Genomic DNA, 19,663 nt, shown 5'->3' on the forward strand with positions numbered 1-19,663 from the left:
AAAATAATAAGTAATAGGTCTAGTATGTACAAAAAATTCTAACTTACAACTTTCCAAAATTATATACATTAACTGGTTGCAATGGTAAAATTTGTATGCTGTTTTAATAAGCTGAATAAATCAAAATTACTAAGTTGATGTGATAATGGTAATTCCTTTGAATTAACACACCCCAGTTTTTATTTATTGTCTTGAATCACACAATTTCATGCTTAACTTACAATGAACCAATTTTACATCACATAAGTAGTTACTGAGTTTCAACTTAGTGCACACTATCATTACAATAAAACCTGTTTGAGGACTTCAAACTTTTTAGGTAATTTTATGCCCGCATGCTTGTCTTTATGCTTCTGCAGAGTATCACTCCTCGTAAACATTTTTCCACATTCTTCACACTTTTGTGCTTCTGGTAACATTACTGTATGCAAATACAGATGTTTAGACAGTAAGAAACTATTAAAAAATGTTTTTTTGCACAAATGACATTCTTCTGTATTATATTCTGAATGAGTCTGTTTATGTCGAGACAAATGTCCCTTCGCTATAAACTTTTTGTGACACAACTCACACTCAAAATTTCTTTCCCCAGTGTGAAACTGTTTATGTATTATTAGGGTACCTTGTCGAGAAAACCTTTGATGACATACATCACACTCATAGGCTATCTCTCCTGAGTGAAGTTGCAAATGAGTTTCTAAATTGGCATTTCCAGCAAACCTTTTATGACAAATTTCACATTCATAAGGTTTCTCACCAGAGTGAAATTTTTTATGTATCAATAATTGCTTAAAATACATGAACTTTTTGTGGCAAAAATCACACTCATGTGTTTTTATTGCATCATGAGTTTGTTTATGCTGTGCTAGGTGTTGGCTGAAAACAAACTTCCTGTGACATACATTACATTGAAACAGATTCTGTCCTGTGTGAATCAGCTTATGCTTTTTTAAAAAGCCATTTCCTGAAAACTTTTTGTGGCAGACATCACACTCATATGGTTTATCTCCTGCATGACTTTTATTATGATGATATAACTGTTCCCTGCGGTAAAACTTTTTATGACACAAGCCACACTCATGAGGTTTTTCTACTGAGTGAAGGTCGTCTGGTTTCTTTCTTACAGTTGAATCCATTTCTTCAGGTTTTTCTATTACATGAGTTTTCGTATGTCTGGCTAGACTTTTAACTAAAGCAAATTTTAAGTGGCATACTTCACACTCATAAGGTTTTTCTTCTGATTGAATGACATCCATTCTTGAACTTGAATACATTTTTTCAAATTTTTCTTCAAAATGAGTTTTCTTATGTCTGAATAGATTTGTAATGAAAACAAATTTTTTGTGGCAGACATCACACTCAGATGGTTTATCTCCTACATGACTTCTATTGTGATGATATAACTGTTTCCTGCGATTAAACTTTTTATGACATACACCACACTCATGAGGTTTTTCTACTGAGTGAAGGTCGTCTGGTTTCTTTCTTACAATAGAATCCATTTCTTCGGGTTTTTCTATTACATGAGTTTTCTTATGTCTGGCTAGACTTTTAACTAAAGCAAATTTTAAGTGGCATACTTCACACTCATAAGGTTTTTCTTCTGATTGAATGACATCCATTCTTGAACTTGAATACATTTTTTCAAATTTTTCTTCAAAATGAGTTTTCTTATGTCTGGACAGATTTGTAATGAAAGCAAATTTTTTGTGGCATACTTCACACTCATAAGGTTTTTCTCCTGAGTGAATTTTATGCATTAATAAATATTTCCTATTAAAAAACTTCTTGTGACATACTTCACACTTGTATGGTTTATCTACAAAGTGAAATATATTATGAGTGTACAACTGTTTCCTGTAATTAAACTTTTTATGACATACATGACACTCATACGGTTTATCTACTGAATGATCATTTTCAATTATTTCCCCAGAATGAATTTTCTTATTATGTCTGGTTAGATTCATAATAAAAGCAAATTTTTTATGACATACTTCGCACTCAAAAGGTTTCTCTCCTGAGTGAATTTTATGCATAGATAAATCATTCCTCTTAAAAAACTTCTTGCTGCATACTTCACACTCATATGGTTTATCAATGATGTGAATTTTTGTATGATTATACAAGTGTTGCCTGTGAATAAATTTTTTATGACACACTCCACACTTGTGTGGTTTTTCTCCAGAGTGAATTTTATGCATAGATAAATCTTTCCTATTTAAAAATGTTTTATGGCACACATCACATTCATATTTCTTTTTACACTTGTGCAGCTTTGCTACTGTGTTCTTGTTTTCATATCCAGTTTTATTTGTTGAATCAGATGAAGGACTGAACTGGCCATTTGAAACATGTTCTGTGTTATTATTAGTAGAAAGCTCTTGTGTCATATATGTTGTAGTATGATCATCAGCTGCTGAATCTGTAGTTATAACATCAAGTTCACTAATTTCTGTTGATTTGTGTTTAGCCACCTCTTCATTTTGAAAGTTAACTTCCTTCATTTTGTTAGCTTTTATGTAACTGAGGAAAAAGAAATATTACAATTTAAAAAATATTCTCAATTAAATACTACACAGATTTTTATATAAAAATGCACAGCATGGGAAAAAATAAAAATAGCATTCAGAATATTCTGTTATTGTTATGAATTTGAAATTAATATTTAAAAAAAAAAAACTTTTGGAACTGGTTTACATTTTTAAATTAGCCGTAAGAAGATTTTGCCACTTTATTAAAATTTGACCATTTAATTTTAAAAAAAAAACCAAGAGAAATATTATTTTTTAATATTTAATGGTATAGCTGCCAACTAAAGAAATGTAAAAATGACTGGTAATGTCTGATTGATTATAGATCTAGATCTATATGCCATATGCAGATCTAGGTTATTTTCTAAAATAAGGTGGAAAAGCTTCTGTATAGATCTAGTATTATTTCTACCAAGACCAAGAAATAAATTTGAAAATATAAAGTTTTTTAAAGAATTCTCGTTGAAGAATGGAATGTATAAAAATATTTGACCATTTTCTATTTTTAATCATAATTACTTAAATTACTGTCATCTCTTGTGCTAGATCTAGAATCTAAAAAGATCTAGATCTAGATATTAGATATTAATCTAGAGTCTAGATCTAGATCTAATTATTTTAAATTTTAAAGTAAAAATTAGATAGCGAACGACGACGTGAAAATTAAATTAGGCGTTGTATGATACTCCGTCTAGTGAGTCTAGTCTAGAGATGTTTAGGCCTACAACAGTCTTAACTCTAGAGTCTAGATCGAGATGTAGGACCTATACTCGAGGTGTCATTCGTTTAAGTCATTTTTTAAGCTTAAGACGTTCACGCGAAGAGGGGAGGGGTCCGGTGAATTTAACACTGAAGTGGACTAGACTCTATTTACTCTTTAAAGCAAAGATTACATTAGTATAAATCTTGCGTACAGAAAAGTAAAATTAACACCACGTTTACACTTGCGACATGTATACTGTACACGTCTTGAAAAAACACATCGCCATAATTTAGAACTAGATTTAGAACATGTATACAGGACCCATGCGTATAGTATACATGTTGCACGTGTAAACGCGGTATGGCAGTAGGCCTTCTCTAACGTTTTTACGAATAAACTCAGCTCAAAGTGTAAATAAATCCTCCCCCCACCCCACTCCACGTCAAACATAGTCGCAATTTAAAAAAAACAGTACCTATCAACCAAAATAAATTGCCGTCACACCTGTTTCAGGTCTGCAACTCGCAAATTTGCATTTGTACTTTCTTGTATACGGTGGCCGGAAAGAACCGCAACGGAAAAAAGCGCAACGGAAAAAAGCGCAAAACAAAAAGCGCAACGGAAAAAAGCGCACACGGAAAAAAGCGCAAAGAGAAAAAAGCGCACACAGAAAAAAGCGCAAAGAGAAAAAAGCGCAAACGGAAAAAAGCGCAAAGAGAAAAAAGCGCGCACAGAAAAAAGCGCAAACAGAAAAAAGCGCAAACGGAAAAAAGCGCAAAGAGAAAAAAGAGCACACGGAAAAAAGCGCAACGAGAAAAAAGCGCAAACAGAAAAAAGCGCAAACAGAAACAGAAAAATGCGCAACCAGAAAAAACACAACGAAAAATGTGCAAAAGAGAAATTTAGCACAAAGACCAAAATGTAACATATATGTAACATATGTCAATGATGTCAATGAATTTTCATTAAAAAAAAGATGTCTAGTACAGTTTACGAAACTTACGAACTTCGCCGATACTTTTTTGGTGGGTAGTTTGGTAAGTATGTAGGCGGGTAGGTGGGTACGTGGGTAGGTGGGTAGTAGGTAGGTAGGTAGGTGCGTCATGATGTGAAAAAATATTAAATACAAAATTGTTATTTTGGTGCGAATGAATGTTGTTACGAGAGATATGACGAATGCATGTTTGATGACGCGGATGAAAGAGAGTGAAGTTTTGCCATAGGAACGGGTTGTTATAGTATGCAAGCTAGGTAGTTCGGACTAGGGAGAATGTGAAAGATACTTCGTGTAATGTCGATAGTTTTATGTTTATACGAGAATAGTAGTTGAATAATTATTGACCAAGAAAATAATAGGCATTGTGTAAAGTGATTATCGCCTGTATCGTGGTGATGTGAATGCAGATGGTAGTGGTACGCTTTAAATGGTAGTAGATCACGTGATCAAACACGACACTCTCACAGCAGCCCTAACAGTCATGTATAAATGTGTCATCTAGTCCATATGGTCTTTGTGCTAAATTTCTCTTTTGCACATTTTTCGTTGTGTTTTTTCTGGTTGCGCATTTTTCTGTTTCTGTTTGCGCTTTTTTCCGTTTGCGCTTTTTTCTGTGTGCGCTTTTTTCTGTTTGCGCTTTTTTTCCGTTTGCACTTTATTCTGTTTGCGCTTTTTTCTGTGTGCGCTTTTTTCTGTTTGCGCTTTTTTCCGTTTGCGCTTTTTTCCGTTTGCGCTTTTTTCCGTGTGCGCTTTTTTCTGTTTGCGCTTTTTTCCGTTTGCGCTTTTTTCTCTTTGCGCTTTTTTCCGTTTGCGCTTTTTTCTGTTTGCGCTTTTTTCTGTGTGCGCTTTTTTCTCTTTGCGCTTTTTTCTGTTTGCGCTTTTTTCTCTTTGCGCTTTTTTCCGTGTGCGCTTTTTTCTCTTTGCGCTTTTTTCCGTTTGCGCTTTTTTCTGTTTGCGCTTTTTTCTGTGTGCGCTTTTTTCTCTTTGCGCTTTTTTCCGTTTGCGCTTTTTTCTCTTTGCGCTTTTTTCTGTGTGCGCTTTTTTCTCTTTGCGCTTTTTTCCGTTTGCGCTTTTTTCTGTTTGCGCTTTTTTCTGTGTGCGCTTTTTTCTCTTTGCGCTTTTTTCCGTTTGCGCTTTTTTCTCTTTGCGCTTTTTTCTGTGTGCGCTTTTTTCTCTTTGCGCTTTTTTCCGTGTGCGCTTATTTCCGTTGCGCTTTTTGATTTGCGCTTTTTTCCGTTGCGCTTTTTTCCGTTGCGGTTCTTTCTGGGAACCCTTGTATACACATTACTAGATCTTCGTTAGAGAGGAAGTAGATCTAGATCTAGATCTAGATTCTAGAATCTTGATCTAGAAATCAAATCGTGCACACACATTTTAAGAGATTTTGACTATTTTCGCAGTTTTACACTTTTTACACATCCCTACGCAAAAAAAAAAAAAAAAAAAAAAAAAAAAATCTAAATCGAGATTTTGACAAATTTTGACCTTCCGGAGCCCGTCTATTTTTTTTTTCTTAAGTCTATAACTTGAGCACCGTTTAAGTATTAAGTACTATTAAGTTAGGTGAACGAAATTTTAAATATAAGTATTATATGCAAAGGTTTCTAGATTCTAATAATTCTATCGGGTTTTTTTAATTCCAGGAATCGGAAGTAGTACTTTATTCCCGTGAGAACCAATGTTACTTCCAGGCATCTCTTCGGGGGGGGGGGTGTCCCTCCTCCCACCGGAGAACACAACAACTTGAGTACTGTTACTGTTAGACTGACGAAACTTCATACGTTAAAGACCTTATACTTGAATTATTCTTTTAAGGCTTTTGAATATGAGGTTATCAGAATTGTATTGTATGCTACTTAGTAAATCGTTAGCTTTTGTTTAATTTCTTTAAGCTAATGTCCCCCCCCCCCCTCGGAAAAGTATATGCAAGATAACCTCGGATAAACCACACGTTGGAATAATTTCATAATTTCATGTTTGCCCCCCTTTGACCGCAAATTAATTTTTAGTGTTACTGCAATCATACTCTTAAAGTAAGCAATTCTATTCAAAAAGTAAATCTCCCCTAAACTTTCTCGAATACTCTTAGATAACACTAATGGGGATGGCAACTCCTGTGCAATTGGGATATTTTAAATCACTTTTTAAATAGAATCTAGCTGAATTTTTAAATAGAATACAATCGCGTAAAAAGTGTTCGAAATTTTGCTCGCAAGTTTCCGAACATTTGTTTTGATCCCCCCCCCCCCCCCCAATAAACATTTCTAGTGCCCCTTCCTTATCCCACCTCCCGGAGAAAAAAAGTCTAAAAGAAACACTGACTAGTTTTATACCGCATAAGAAAGAGTTGTCGTGATTGCTAACCTAGAGGCTGAGTGTCCCAGTCCTTAAAGTGGATCAGACACGACTGCTTGTCTGAAAGGTTGAGAGTAGAGCCCTAAAAATAAAAAACAAATCAACTTAAACTTTTTTTAAAAATTGTGTTCTTAAAATTATAGACACACACAAATATTAGTCACATTTCTCGAACCTCCTCATCCCCCATTCCATCTCGTCACAAAGGCTTTAACATCAACTCCCTTTTCCACCCCACCCCCTCCCAATCCTTGATTTGTGACGCCATTAATGATTAAAGGTTGTTGAGTTTTGATAAATGGTCAAATTCTATTCTAGCTTGAATTCATTGTTCATGACTTGAGTGACTCTAACGTTTTACTGCATTAAAAATTTATTATTGTAAGTTTTTAAATTGTCTATATAGATCTATAACATTTTTGAGATCTATAATTTTTTAAAGTGATTACAAAATTACTAAAAACATATAGATCTAGAATCTAGATCTAAGCTAGGCTCAATGAGTCATTAAAATCTGAATAATATCGTCTGTTTGCTGGCTAACAAAGTTTATTTTTATGGCCTGTTAAATTGATTTTACAAGTGTAATAGCTTCCGGAATCCGACATACTTTAAGCTCTATCCTAGCAACGGTGATAACAGACAGAACAGAATGGTAAGTGTGTTACAGCATCTGCAAGCTAATTAAACCTATTATTTTTCTTATAATATAAAATCTAAAAATACACTTCACTTTAAAACAGTACAATTATTATTCACATGCCAATTAAATCTTAAAAATAAAGCGTTATCTGTCTACATTGTGGCGACTTTGACGACTTTTTTGTCTGGTAGTTGTGACACACTGGCTGGTGACTGACTACATACTACATTTACATTAGACTCATTAGACTACAACATGGCAGGATTACAAAAGTTGAATGTCATTAATGAATCTAAATGTCACTGAATGTGACACTGAGAATGACATCATCAATCAATGAATATCAATAAAGCTGGTTGGTCTCTCCAAGGATTCTAGAGATTTAATCAAGCCTAATTAACTAATTATTACAATTAGGCCTAACTAATTATTTTAATTTTTTGTTTTCAGTGTTATTAAAACATGTGGTCATAAAAATGAGTAATTAGTCGGTCATGCCCATGGTAGGCATTATTACTATGTATTAACTTATTAAGGATTCTCACTAAATTCACTAAATTTAATTAAAATGTAGTAAAGTAAAGTTTCCCTTTCAAACCTGACGGTCTATGGGGCAAGTGAAGTAGAGTTCACTAGTTTCAATTAAAATGTAGGCCTACCCATGTTTAGATTTGAACCATACTACTGAGTCTGAATATAAATGCTAGAAATCCATCTCAAAGCCACTAGGGTTTTAGCTTATTTGGCGCTGAATTACTGATACATTTTAAGTTTAATGACTCAATTATAGCCAGGCCAAGTAGAATTAACCATTTTATGCACTGAAGCCAACAAGCTTGAAGAAGACACTGAGTCTTGGCCCCTTAAGTAGTTGTGGGACTAGCATTGTCTTTGATTGATGAGTCAATTTGTGAAAATCAAAAATCTATTACTATTAGTTACTATTACTAATTTTACCATCGCAAATAAAAACAAAGATTTTTATAAATGGTTAAGAACAGAAATGGTAATTCTTTTTTTTTTATGAAATCACTTAATTTGTGAGCATGTTTTGCTAAGTAGAATCAATATCCATCGCTTGTTAAGTAAACACTCAGTTTAACTTTAAAATAAATTCAGGAACCAATATATTTAAAATTTTTTTAGATCATTGGTCTAGGTTTGGGGTACATTGTCTGATTAGTGCCCTTGAATAACTTATCACTTAACTTTTAATGCCCAAGACTTCAAAGAAGTTGGCTCTGTAAAAAAAAATGTTTCCCTTTTGTAAGCTTACCTGGCAGTTAATAGGGCAGATAAGTAGAGTCTTGATTTCTGTGACCTCGGCATATAAAGGGATAGTGTGCCTTTACTTTCCCTATGTTAGTACCCATCTGAACTGGGTGGATCTCAGGAACATCCTAGTAACTTGAACTGTAATGTACTTAGGCATTTTAGAATTTTTCTAGGGAGTTGAAAAATTGCTTACTTACTTATATTAGTAAACTCTAACAGTATTAATAAGTAAATATTTCTAAGTTTTTAAAAAATGTGAATTTTAAAAATACACAGCTTTTGATAATGTAATTTTTTTTAAAATAGAAGAAGCAAAATTTTTTATTATAGTCAAAATACCTTCAAGGGTCCTTCTTGTTTGATTATGTTAATAATAAGACAACTTTATTTAACATAAGCAAATAATAAATAACTGTATGCTATGAGATATTAGATAATTCAACTTTGTCATCTGTCTTTATGTGAATAGGCTGCAGAAGTTGAAGAGACACTTAAAAGAATACAGTCACACAGGGGTGTTACTGGGACCATAGTTGTCAACAGTGAAGGTAGGCCTTTTTTAGGAGTATATTTTTAATCTTAATTTAGTCAATTAAATTAGCTTTTAATATCTGTATTATTTATCCTAATTTTAGTAATAAAAAACACTGATTTGGTATAAAAGAGGGTTTAAAAAAATGTAATTTTTGTAGCTTTCTGTTTTTAGATTGGACCGCACAAACAATTAAATAAAATGAAGTAAAAATAATTAGACTTATGAAAGCAAAACCAGATTTTATTTAGGAGATAGTTGATTTATAAATTATATCAATTCTATGAACAGTACACTTAAAACAAAATAATTTTGTCTTTTGCTAATCTTTAATTCTTTAGGTATTCCCATTAAAACAACTCTGGACAATTCCACCACTGTGCAATATGCCAGTCTTATTCATAGTTTGACTGCAAAGGCACGCAGCACTGTAAGAGATATTGACCCTTCTAATGACCTCAAGTTCTTGCGCATTCGTTCCCGTAAGAATGAGATCATGTGCGCGCCTGGTAAGTTGTTTTTTTTAGTATTTTATTTTAGTATGTATATTATATTATCTTTAACATAATTACAAAATGTATAAACAAGAGACCCTGGGATTAGCAACTATAAAACAAACATACTGAACATAACCCTTCTCCCCTGGACATAACCTCCTCCCAAGTCACTTCCTTTAGACATAGCCCTCCTCCCTACCCACTTCCCTTGAACATAACCCTCTTCCCTGCCCCCATCCCTTGGACATAACCCCTCTTCCCTGCCCCCTTCCCTTGGCCATAACCCTCCTCCCTACCCACTTCCCTTGGACATAACCCTCCTCCCTACCCACTTCCCTTGAACACAACCCTCTTCCCTGCCCCCTTCCCTTGGACATAACCCTCCTCCCTACCCACTTCCCTTAAACATAACCCTCTTCCCTGCCCCCTTCCCTTGAACATAACCCTGCTCCCTACCCACTTCCCTTGAACATAACCCTCCTCCCTATTAACCTTCCTCCCTACTCACCTCCTTTTGTACGTCACCTCCTATCTACTCACCTCCACGAAAGCTTGTAATATTAATCTTTATGTTGTCTGCATAATTTTGTGTTAATAATTATAGTTAAAGTGGGTTTTTTTTATTAATTGTATACACTGAAGAAAGGTTAAGTACATTCTTTACTTAAGACTGCTGGGTAAAGTGCTGACAGCACTATCCCTATATATGTGGAGGTCACTGAATTCTACCTAATCTACCTCATGGGTATTTTACTGTTTTAATTCTCTACCTTAAACATTTGGCCCTAAATTGTTATATGTCAATGTAACAATTTCTATGTTAAAAAATGCAGAGTTTGGTGAAGGTCAAAGGTTATCTCAATGAACAAGTTTAACAATACAATAGATGAACAAAGATTGACTATTAAGTCAACAGTCCAAGATGATGGAGTTAAGAATGTTTGTTGCTTGGGGTGACAGGTCAAAAACAAACAGTACTGTATAATGCTGGCACTTGTTTCCAGTTCAGTATTTGATGTGGCCTTCCAAATACACAAAGAACAATTGCTTCACAAGTGTATTCAAGACATTATTTATCAAATTGATGAAAATTTTGATAGTTATGCCTGCATTTTGTGTTTTCTATAAATTTATATAATCACTGGTTTTTTTTGTTGCTATATCTACTTCAAAGAAGAGTGGATGTCCATGGGGTTTCAGTCCCTTTTATTATAACTATTGCATTTTCTCTCTTTATTTAGATAAGGAGTTTCTTCTCATAGTCATACAACAAGATGAACAAAGCTAATAGTAGCAACAGAGGATTCATCACATGTTTGTCAAGCTTCCAGTTGAATCTAAAGGTTGAATTTTCCCTTTGATAAGTAGGAATGGAAAACTCATGATTTTAAAGAGATGAATGTACTTAATCCTTAAAAGTGATTTTAAAAATTTTTTAATATTTTTTTTTTATTGCTCCAGTTTACAAACTATATTTAGTTAATTGTTTCTTTTTGAAACAGATTTTGTTTAAAAATTGTGTATTCTTTAATCTTTCTGAGTATGAGTCTGTGAACATCTCATAATCAATTTTATATTTTTTTAAAAAGATGACAAAATTCTTATCTCAAAGCTATCAAGATACTTGTGATGTATTCTCTAAGTCAAGCCTCTAAGTCGCTTTAATGTTTTATTTTCTTTTAATCTCTACTTATACTGTGTACATAAACTTTTAGCTTTATTTAAACTGCATTAAACCAAATATTGTAGCTAACTTGTGAGCATGCTTGGTTGTCTGAAAAAATGTTTATAATATTTACAACTTATCGTTGATGTTTTCCATCTTTCAGAGAGATTTAATTTCAATTAAACTTGGAAAAAAAAGCTTCACCATTTTGCTATAAGTGTGATTTGTTCTATAAAAATATGCTAAGGACAATTTTTATTAACTTTTTAATCTGTATTCTGCATGCACAATCTTAGATTTTAATAAATATTTCCTCATTTTATTGTTGTTTTCATATTTTATTGCTAAAGCAAATGCATTCATTTTTGTTGAGTGGTTAGCAATAATATAATGATAAATATACATTTAGAAGGCTGTATCATGTAAGTTGTTAATAACAGTGTTGACTTAGGGACACTGTAGTAGCCCACTGCACAATTTGAAAGACAACATCTTTATCATTCATGATAAATAATATTAAACAGGCAATTCTTACTGACTGATTAAGAAAATTATCGTACTTAATTACATACAGCTAATAGATTTTTTTCTGGACCTACATAATTAATTTAACCATGGATTGGGTTGGGTAAATAAATTGTAACTTTGTATAAGGCATGGTGAACTGTATGACAAATAGAGACTTGAAAAGCTGATTCCAAATTTTTGCTGCCAGAAAGCATATTTTTCAACCAAAATTGAATATTTAATAACATTTGTGTAGTAAGTGCAAAATGACTTCCAGTTTTTATTAAAGGCTAGAAATAGTCAAATAAATAATTACTAGTTATATTATTGTAATTTAGCAAACACTTTTATTTTTAATTTGGATTAGTAGAGACAGGGTATTGTGGTGATAGGGGATGTTATATTGTTTTATATAAATACAAAACTATGCTTTATAGCATAGACCACTATTGTGTATTTTATCATGGAGAAAAGAATCATTCTGACTTATTGTTTTACTCTACTGGTCATTCCGGCTGACTTCAACATGAGGTTGAAGGCGTTTTTTTAAAAAATATTTTAATTGATAAATTAATTCTTAATGGCTTTTCAACAGCTGATATTCAATACAAAAAATTAAAAACAGCTTAAAGTTTTTAAAATTATATTTAATTTTTATAATTTTATCACCAGCCATATTTTCTAAAAGATTTTTTAAAAAATTTAGTATGATTACATAGACTTTTCAAGCCTATTGGGTGGTAAGAAATGCCTGGTTATTTTATAAGGATTGGGGGAGGGGAATAGGCATAAAATCTGCTAATTATTTATGGAAAGCTCCTACAAAAAATATCTTGATTACTTCAAAGCATCATTTTGTTGTCCTACACATGTTAAGATTTTTTCTTAGCTCTCCTAGTAATAGTATACCATGGAAATATAGTTGGTCTAAACCAGGGGTCTCCAAACTTTTCAGTCCGAGGGCTGCATTAACTATCAAATTTCAGTTCGGGGGCCAGTTTCTTCCAGGCATGTCTTTGATTTTTCTGGGCAAGGTTTCACAGCTATCAGCAACAAACGTTTTTTTCCGTGGACAAAAAGATCTCCGCGGGCTGGATGAGAGGACATCACGGGCCGGATGCGGCCCGCGGGCCGTAGTTTGGAGACCCCTGGTCTAAACGGTTATAATACACATTACTACCTATACAGTTGCTGATAGAAAATGTTATCGGGTGTTGGATGGTATTTTCATTTCTTTGAGGTCTAAATTTGTAGAATTAGCTCTTTTCTGTGTAATAAAAGGAAGAACAATTGGTACATCAGAAAACGTAAGAAATATATTTCAGTTAGAAAGATATGCATCATTTTCAAGTTATAAATAGATTGTGCTTAAAATTGAAAATGCCTCTGGCTAAATACACTGTATCTCATACTATCTGTAGAATACAAAACAAAAACCAGCAATGTCCAGAATAAGCTTACTCCATCCTGAAGTTTTACTAACCTATGCCTACCTTATTCCCATTGGGTTTAGGGTCAATAAGTAATTGACTGGGCTCTAATGCCCTGCTCCCTTTATTTCCTCAATTTACCATTTTAAAATGTACAGTACATCACAAGTTGTGAAAATAAACCACAAATAAACAAATCTACACATTTGGTTAAAACATCGCAAAAGTAATAAATGTACATGTTACTAGTAAATAGGCATATTATAAGCTCGATAAATTATATTATATAATAGAAAAAACAATAATAATGCTGCATTCTGAACCAAGTAACATCTGGCATGCTGCCTTTTAACAAGAGCTAAAGTAAAAATGACTTAGAAATAGCTGTTAATATTTTAAGAAACATTTTAATTAACAGTATTATCCATTTTTTCAGAAAACAAAAGCATTTACTAAATGCCATTGTAAAATGAAAAACATTTTTGTCCCATACTGACCGTATTTGGCTTGCAAAAGTATAATTAACCATTAATTACCCTGGTGTAAGATGATGACAAAAGGATTAAGGGCTGTAGACCAAATGAATACGCAACAAAAAATTTCATTTATAATGTCTTAATACATTCTTTTATGACTAGCATGAATGTTTTCTTTACATCTCTTATATACTATATACATACATTAAAGCTTCAGTCAGATCACCAATTTATTATTTAAACTAAATACTCATTTTCAATTAGTTACTTCTTTACTATAAACAAAAACAAGTTTTTCAAAACTGATGTAGTAGTATATATTAACATTAGCATTAGCATTATCTAGCACTAGTCCACTAAATTGAGCACATCGTCAGTGAGGCCATTGGTTTTTGCTATATAATCTAGCTGTCTGTGATAGACTACCATATCTTCCATGAACTTTGGGATACGAGTTTTGTCTAGCTTTGCATTCTCTGTGAGACAGCTGCGGCCAACATCCTCAAATGAAACCTTGCCCAGTCGAACCAGAAGCTCAAAGTCTAAGGTTTTCCTTCTTTTCAGCAGCTTCAAGACTCCTTCCAAATACACTTGATCTTTAAAAAAGCCACCTGGTGGTAATTTAAAATAAGTTGAGTCAGTACACTGAAGACAAAAGCTTAGGGAAGATGACTGAAAAAGTAAAAAACAGCAAAAATAACAACATGCTCTTAGACCTGTTAGTAGAAGGGACATGATGTTGCTGTTTGTCTAGCTTGAGCTGGTTATGCCTTTGCATATATAAAAGAAGAGGCAGCTTGGAAAAATAATTTCAGAACTGGCTTTTTAAAAGGGGTTTTTCATTGTGTTAAAATGCGAGAATTTAAAAGAGGAAACCACTTTCTCTACCAATTGACTATAGTCATATCCATTTAAACATGGTGAATGCAACATACCAAGCATCCACTTGTCCTAAACCACTAATCAACATGGTGAATACAACTATTCCCCAATACCAATCAACATGGTGAATACAACATACCTGGCCTTGAAGCATCCACTTGTCCTAAACCACTAATCAACATGGTGAATAAAACTATTCCCCAACCACCAATCAACATGGTGAATACAACATACCTGGCCTTGAAGCATCCACTTGGCGTACACCACTAATCAACATGGTGAATACAACTATTCCCCAACCACCAATCAACATGGTGAATACAACATACCTGGCCTTGAAGCATCCACTTGGCGTACACCACTAATCAACATGGTGAATACAACTATTCCCCAACCACCAATCAACATGGTGAATACAACCTACCAGGCCTTGAAGTATCCACTTGTCCTCGCTTGGCTCTCAAACAGCAGTCCCACCTTACATGAGGGCTTTGGACATACTTCTCTAGGTCAATGAATATTTCTTTAAAAGACATTTTTGAAGCTTTAAAAGTTGTATAGTAGAGTAGTGCAGGCTGCCACAAAAATGGTTTATCCCTAAGGAGGATTTTTAAAAAGCACCATTTAATAGATTAATTTTCTATACATATTTTTTCATCAAAATTAAGTAGACAATCAAATATTTTTAGTTAAAATTTTCAACTTTTAAATATTTTGTTTCTTTAACTAAATTTTCTATACTTTAACAATGTTACATTCAGGCAGTGAAAGTAAAAATTAATTCAATCAAAACATATGTCATTGGTCAACATATTTATGAATGCCTCACCCCCTCGGCTGGTCCTCTAACTACTGTTGTTAAAAGCTGTTTTGATATCCCAAGTTTTGAAAAATAATGAGTCTAAAACAATGGGCAAGCTTTATCTGTTTCCTTAGAAACTTCTAAATATTTAAACACATACCCAGCAATTTAACACATTATTCTTTTTAAACAGCAACTGCTGTTTTCTTTTACTTCTACTTTGAAATATAGTGCTTAAAAATATAAGTAGAGAAACACATACCTCAACAATACACTGTGTAAGCTTGCAAGACCCTCCTCTGTTGGATTAAAGGGCTTCATGTTTAAGTTTTCTCTCACTTTGGGGTTGCTCCAGGGCTGCTTGCTGTTGTTACAACTTCGCAAATAATGAGTTCCTGGGTAGTAGAGATGACTGGAGTCAATTATTAGAAGTGTATTTAACATTACCTAAGCTTGTTTGGGAGCCAGATAAAGAGAATAGTCCAGGTCAAACAACTCTGGAGAGATGTAGTTAATAGTCCATACTTTATCAGAAGCTTTTGGAGATAAATGAATAAAGTTTTTTTAAGGGTTTGGGGGATTATAAAGATAAAAAAATGATTGTAATTTTTAAATAAACTATCAAGAAAAGAATAAAAGTTGTAATTATTAATCACGAGCCGACCCGCGGCATATCATACGCCGCTATTTAGTTGTTTTATTTTCTACTTTTCAGTAATTCATAATTTGTGAATTCGACAGTCCCAATGCTGCCACTGAAAATATTTGCTTTAAAACACTATCAGTAGGTCGTTAAGGACGATACTACTCCCACCCTCCTTCCCTCCTTTCTCCCAACCCCTACCCTACCCTACCCCCCCCCCATGAAAGCAGCCTCCTCTTAGTTACCTCCCCTAAGTTTAAAATCGTTTCAAACTAAATTATCTGCCCCTAGTAACCGTCACTAAACCCGGCTCTACAATTGTAAACATTTAGCGTGAACCAAAGCTCACCAGACCATGTAGGGGTGGGGTGGTAGGGAGCGCACTTACAGCTTGTTTTCTAGCGTCTCCAAGAAGAGAATTATATATATATATAGATTACATTGATTCAGGTATGCATTAGAGCTGAGTGGACTCAGGGATGCATTAATGATCAAGGGCTAGATGGGAACTCAAGACTTTTAGGCAAGCAGTTGCTCTAGTCCCAGACCATGTAATCATATTAAAAATTATAGCCTACCAATTTCATGGCGTAATAGGCCCTCTGCTCCATGCTCTCGTAGGTTAACACAGCGTATGTTCACGACAGGTCGCCCTTCTGTTCTTGTCATGGAGCCTCGACTGAGCAAATCTTCTTTGAGGTTGATCTGAACTTCCTCATCTAAATCTTCACTGGCCAAATAGCTGACAATCCAAGATGTTTTAAATAACTTAAGTGTCAATGTGTGTAATTCTAACAAATTAATAATGTGAATATCAGCATTTGACTGTCATGAATAATGATTGGTTAAAAGGCATAAACAAGTACTGTTTTTGTCACCTTACACTTATCCACAATTTGACTATAGCAGACCTAAACAATCTCTGGTAAGTCTATTAATAAATTAATCTAACAAAATGTGTCTACCAGATTTTATTTACCTGGCCATCACTGGTTCTATTTGTTTGAAGAATTTTTTATTTAACTAAAGGCTACTGAGTACAAGGAAATAATTTTTATCTTAAGTAAAACTTAACATCACTTACGATTTACATAGACTATAGATCTGCTGTTTGTTCAAAATAGGTCCTCCTGTCACTTTATCAAATGTTTCATAACTTCCAAAGTAGGCTAAAGTACTTTCCAATATTAATACAGCCTTATGAATTCAATAAAAATAATAAAAGATAAATCTCCTAATAAACTATTTAAAATCAACTCTTTTTTTATGTTAAATCATTAGGCTATACTTTCTTACATTTTTTGAATTATATTTTCTTTAGTATCCTGTGATCTATCTTTAAAATATTAATAGGAAATGTTTTATAATTAAGTTTTAAAAAGTATGTAAAGTATAAGCCTACCAGTGACAAATACTGATCAGATGGGGCTTTAAACTTTTTTAAAGAATCTGGATCTGCGATTCCTCTGTAGAGGAAGTAAGGATTGTAGTTGTAGTTTGTTTTCATGAACCTCTCCTTCTCTGCTCTCTCATTGTCAGGTTTTATTGCCACCAACAGTGGTAGCTTTTTCATACTTATGTTGACCATACTATGATGAACCGGATGAATGCGATGTCTCACTGGTGGAGCTGCTAAAATGTCCAGACGACTTGGTAGCTCATAACTAGATGGTACCTTTCTGATGAAAATCTTTTTGTTATTGTACTTCTTTGCTATTGTAGATGGATTCAATACAATCAGAGACTGTGTGTGTTTTTTCACCCTTTTCTTGTTAGAGGCTGAAGTGCAGAATGTTACTTTCATCTTTTGGGGGTTTCTTGTTGGCTGAGAAATCTTTGATGTTTTTAAAGTTCTGATGTCTGGTAAAGTGATGCTCTGGTGAAGTCCAAACATCATTTAACTTTCTCAAATTCAGCAGCTCCGAATTTCAATACTCATTGATGAGTAAATTTAGGTGAATTTCAAAAATCTTTTTTTAAATGTATTAATGTGATAGTTTGAACAATAATTTTAATCCTGTATTAAAAAAAAAGCATTAAAATTTCTTCTTTTAAATTATATAAATAACTAAATATTTAATAAAACTATCATATGCTAATAATGTAACCTAATTTCGGTCTAAGATATTACCCCTCCCCCTATCAATTCTTCTCCCCTTGCCATTCACCAACAGATCAATGACCTTCCCATTAATGATTTATTCCACAATTCCGTGATATTAACCTGCCCCCACCAGGGGTGGGTATTTGTGGGTTATGTCACAGAAGAAAAAGAGGTAATTGTTATACTCCCTACTATTTTTATACAATAAAATAAGCTAGATCTATATATAAACGACAACGACGTTCTGTCCAGCATTCGAAGAGATGACTTGAAATTTTGAATTATTTCGAGTCTCGAAAAAAAAATAAAAAAATTTATTTAGGCTAAACAAAATTTAATTTAATTTAAAATAAAAATAATCGTATTGTCCCTAGCCTAGCCTGAAGAACTGAATCTCAATATCTAGATTTAAGATTAGTTAAAGTTAAATTTAAAATTAGTTATTTAACTTATTATTATTAGTAGATCTACTACAGTTCTGGATCTACCTGCAGGCTACCTGTCCTATACTAAAATTACTGTATCTATCTAGATTCTAGATTCGGTAATCTATCATTTTGGGTACGTAAAATCGCCCGCGGCTATTTATGTACGAAAACGTTACCTCATTGTCAAGGCTTTAATAGAAGTATATTGTCATACTTTTGTGTCAAATATTATAGGTAAATGAATAATAAACCTAAATCAATGGCAAAATATATCGATATTGGCCAGAAATTAACTTTAAACAGCAGTGTCGGAGAGCAAGATTTGCTATATAAACAGCAGCCATTTGTAAAATAGAGTGGCTTCCCCCTGAATCTGGCGCTAAAAGCTTATAAAAATAAAACTTAGACAAGATGGCTGCTATAGTAAATGAGCATGGTTGCATCTGTTGGAAACATCGCTAGTCTTCATTTATTACGGAAAAGTTTTAATTCAATTGTTTAAAAACAGGTACATAAATGAATCAAGGAAACATTTTTGAATTTTTTAAAACATAAATCCTCCTCAAAATGTGAAATCATTATTAAAATTTAAGGAGTCACCTGTTTTTCACATTACAAATCGCGGGCGATTTTACGTACCGAAAACGATAGATTAAAATTACCCTAGATTACTAGTACTAGATCTATAATCTGCAGAAATCGGTAAAAACAAAAGGCAATGCTTACTTCATTAAATATAATAAATATAGATCTAGCTTTTTATTAGATCTAGATCTATAACCCCGATGATCTTGACCCCAACATTAAAAAAAAAAATAGATATCTACTTGACTTCATTGATGTCTTATCAAGCTCAGCCCTACAACTGATTTAGTAAGCCATATTGAAAAAAAGCTTCGATAGTAACAACAATTTTGAGTAGACTCCCTTGAACAAAAAAAATAACGAAAAAAAAAGTAAACAACCGTGACATTCAGAGTTGTTTTTGTTTTACCAATCTAAAATAATTTAGAATCTAATTCAGGTCAAAAAGTAAACTAAGCTTTCGATTCTTCAACTTGATTTTAAACTTGTGTAAATGAGTCTTTAGTCTATACTTTTTGGTAATCTTTAGTAATTTCTTTGGGGGAGGACAAATGTTTCTGGGCGCCGACCTAAGGGGGCGCCAAAATGGGTTGGAAAAAAAATT

General features: G+C 33.3%; 3 protein-coding genes across 8 annotated transcripts; 1 reads left to right on the forward strand and 2 right to left on the reverse strand.

The window, feature by feature from the left end:
• Positions 1-107: 107 nt before the first annotated feature.
• LOC131931623 (zinc finger protein 62 homolog) lies at positions 108-3,471 on the reverse strand. Of its 6 annotated transcripts, none has more exons than XM_059288426.1 (2): positions 3,449-3,471; positions 108-2,526 (listed from the first exon to the last, which is right to left on the reverse strand). In XM_059288426.1, exon 2 carries the CDS (start codon positions 2,505-2,507, stop codon positions 282-284), a length of 2,226 nt encoding a protein of 741 aa, XP_059144409.1. In that variant the 5' UTR covers positions 2,508-2,526; positions 3,449-3,471; the 3' UTR covers positions 108-281. The 6 variants fall into 6 exon arrangements, with proteins under 6 accessions (XP_059144409.1, XP_059144404.1, XP_059144405.1 ...); XM_059288421.1 differs by lacking the exon at positions 3,449-3,471 and adding an exon at positions 3,260-3,399; XM_059288422.1 differs by lacking the exon at positions 3,449-3,471 and adding an exon at positions 3,299-3,396.
• A 39-nt stretch (positions 3,472-3,510) lies between these two features.
• LOC131931626 (dynein light chain roadblock-type 2) lies at positions 3,511-11,523 on the forward strand. Its single transcript, XM_059288435.1, has 5 exons — positions 3,511-3,595; positions 7,173-7,244; positions 8,977-9,055; positions 9,381-9,548; positions 10,778-11,523. Exons 2-5 carry the CDS (start codon positions 7,242-7,244, stop codon positions 10,822-10,824), a joined length of 297 nt encoding a protein of 98 aa, XP_059144418.1. The 5' UTR covers positions 3,511-3,595; positions 7,173-7,241; the 3' UTR covers positions 10,825-11,523.
• A 1,528-nt stretch (positions 11,524-13,051) lies between these two features.
• Positions 13,052-19,359, reverse strand: LOC131931645 (microtubule-associated tyrosine carboxypeptidase). The gene is made up of 7 exons (XM_059288474.1): positions 19,302-19,359; positions 17,345-17,959; positions 17,027-17,139; positions 16,521-16,684; positions 15,562-15,694; positions 14,922-15,094; positions 13,052-14,226 (listed from the first exon to the last, which is right to left on the reverse strand). The coding sequence occupies exons 2-7, from the start codon at positions 17,837-17,839 to the stop codon at positions 13,964-13,966; spliced, it is 1,341 nt and encodes a 446-aa protein (XP_059144457.1). The 5' UTR covers positions 17,840-17,959; positions 19,302-19,359; the 3' UTR covers positions 13,052-13,963.
• Between the last annotated feature and the right edge of the window lie 304 nt (positions 19,360-19,663).

Source organism: Physella acuta, unplaced genomic scaffold (assembly GCF_028476545.2).
Source record: "Physella acuta isolate Inbredline_101_S28 unplaced genomic scaffold, ASM2847654v3 ptg001995l, whole genome shotgun sequence".
NCBI lineage: Eukaryota > Metazoa > Mollusca > Gastropoda > Physidae > Physella > Physella acuta.

Bases quoted from the DNA above. Each gene is read 5' to 3' on its own strand.
- LOC131931626 (XM_059288435.1), top strand. The intron at 9,056-9,380 runs GTAGGCCTTTTT...TTAATTCTTTAG, and splicing joins CATAGTTGTCAACAGTGAAG to GTATTCCCATTAAAACAACT. The intron at 9,549-10,777 runs GTAAGTTGTTTT...CTCTTTATTTAG, and splicing joins TGAGATCATGTGCGCGCCTG to ATAAGGAGTTTCTTCTCATA.
- LOC131931623 (XM_059288426.1), bottom strand. From the start codon at position 2,507: ATGAAGGAAGTTAACTTTCAAAATGAAGAGGTGGCTAAACACAAATCA.
- LOC131931645 (XM_059288474.1), bottom strand. From the start codon at position 17,839: ATGATGTTTGGACTTCACCAGAGCATCACTTTACCAGACATCAGAACT. The intron at 17,140-17,344 runs GTAGGCTTATAC...TGAATTCATAAG, and splicing joins CTGATCAGTATTTGTCACTG to GCTGTATTAATATTGGAAAG. The intron at 16,685-17,026 runs GTAAGTGATGTT...TTGGATTGTCAG, and splicing joins ATCTATAGTCTATGTAAATC to CTATTTGGCCAGTGAAGATT.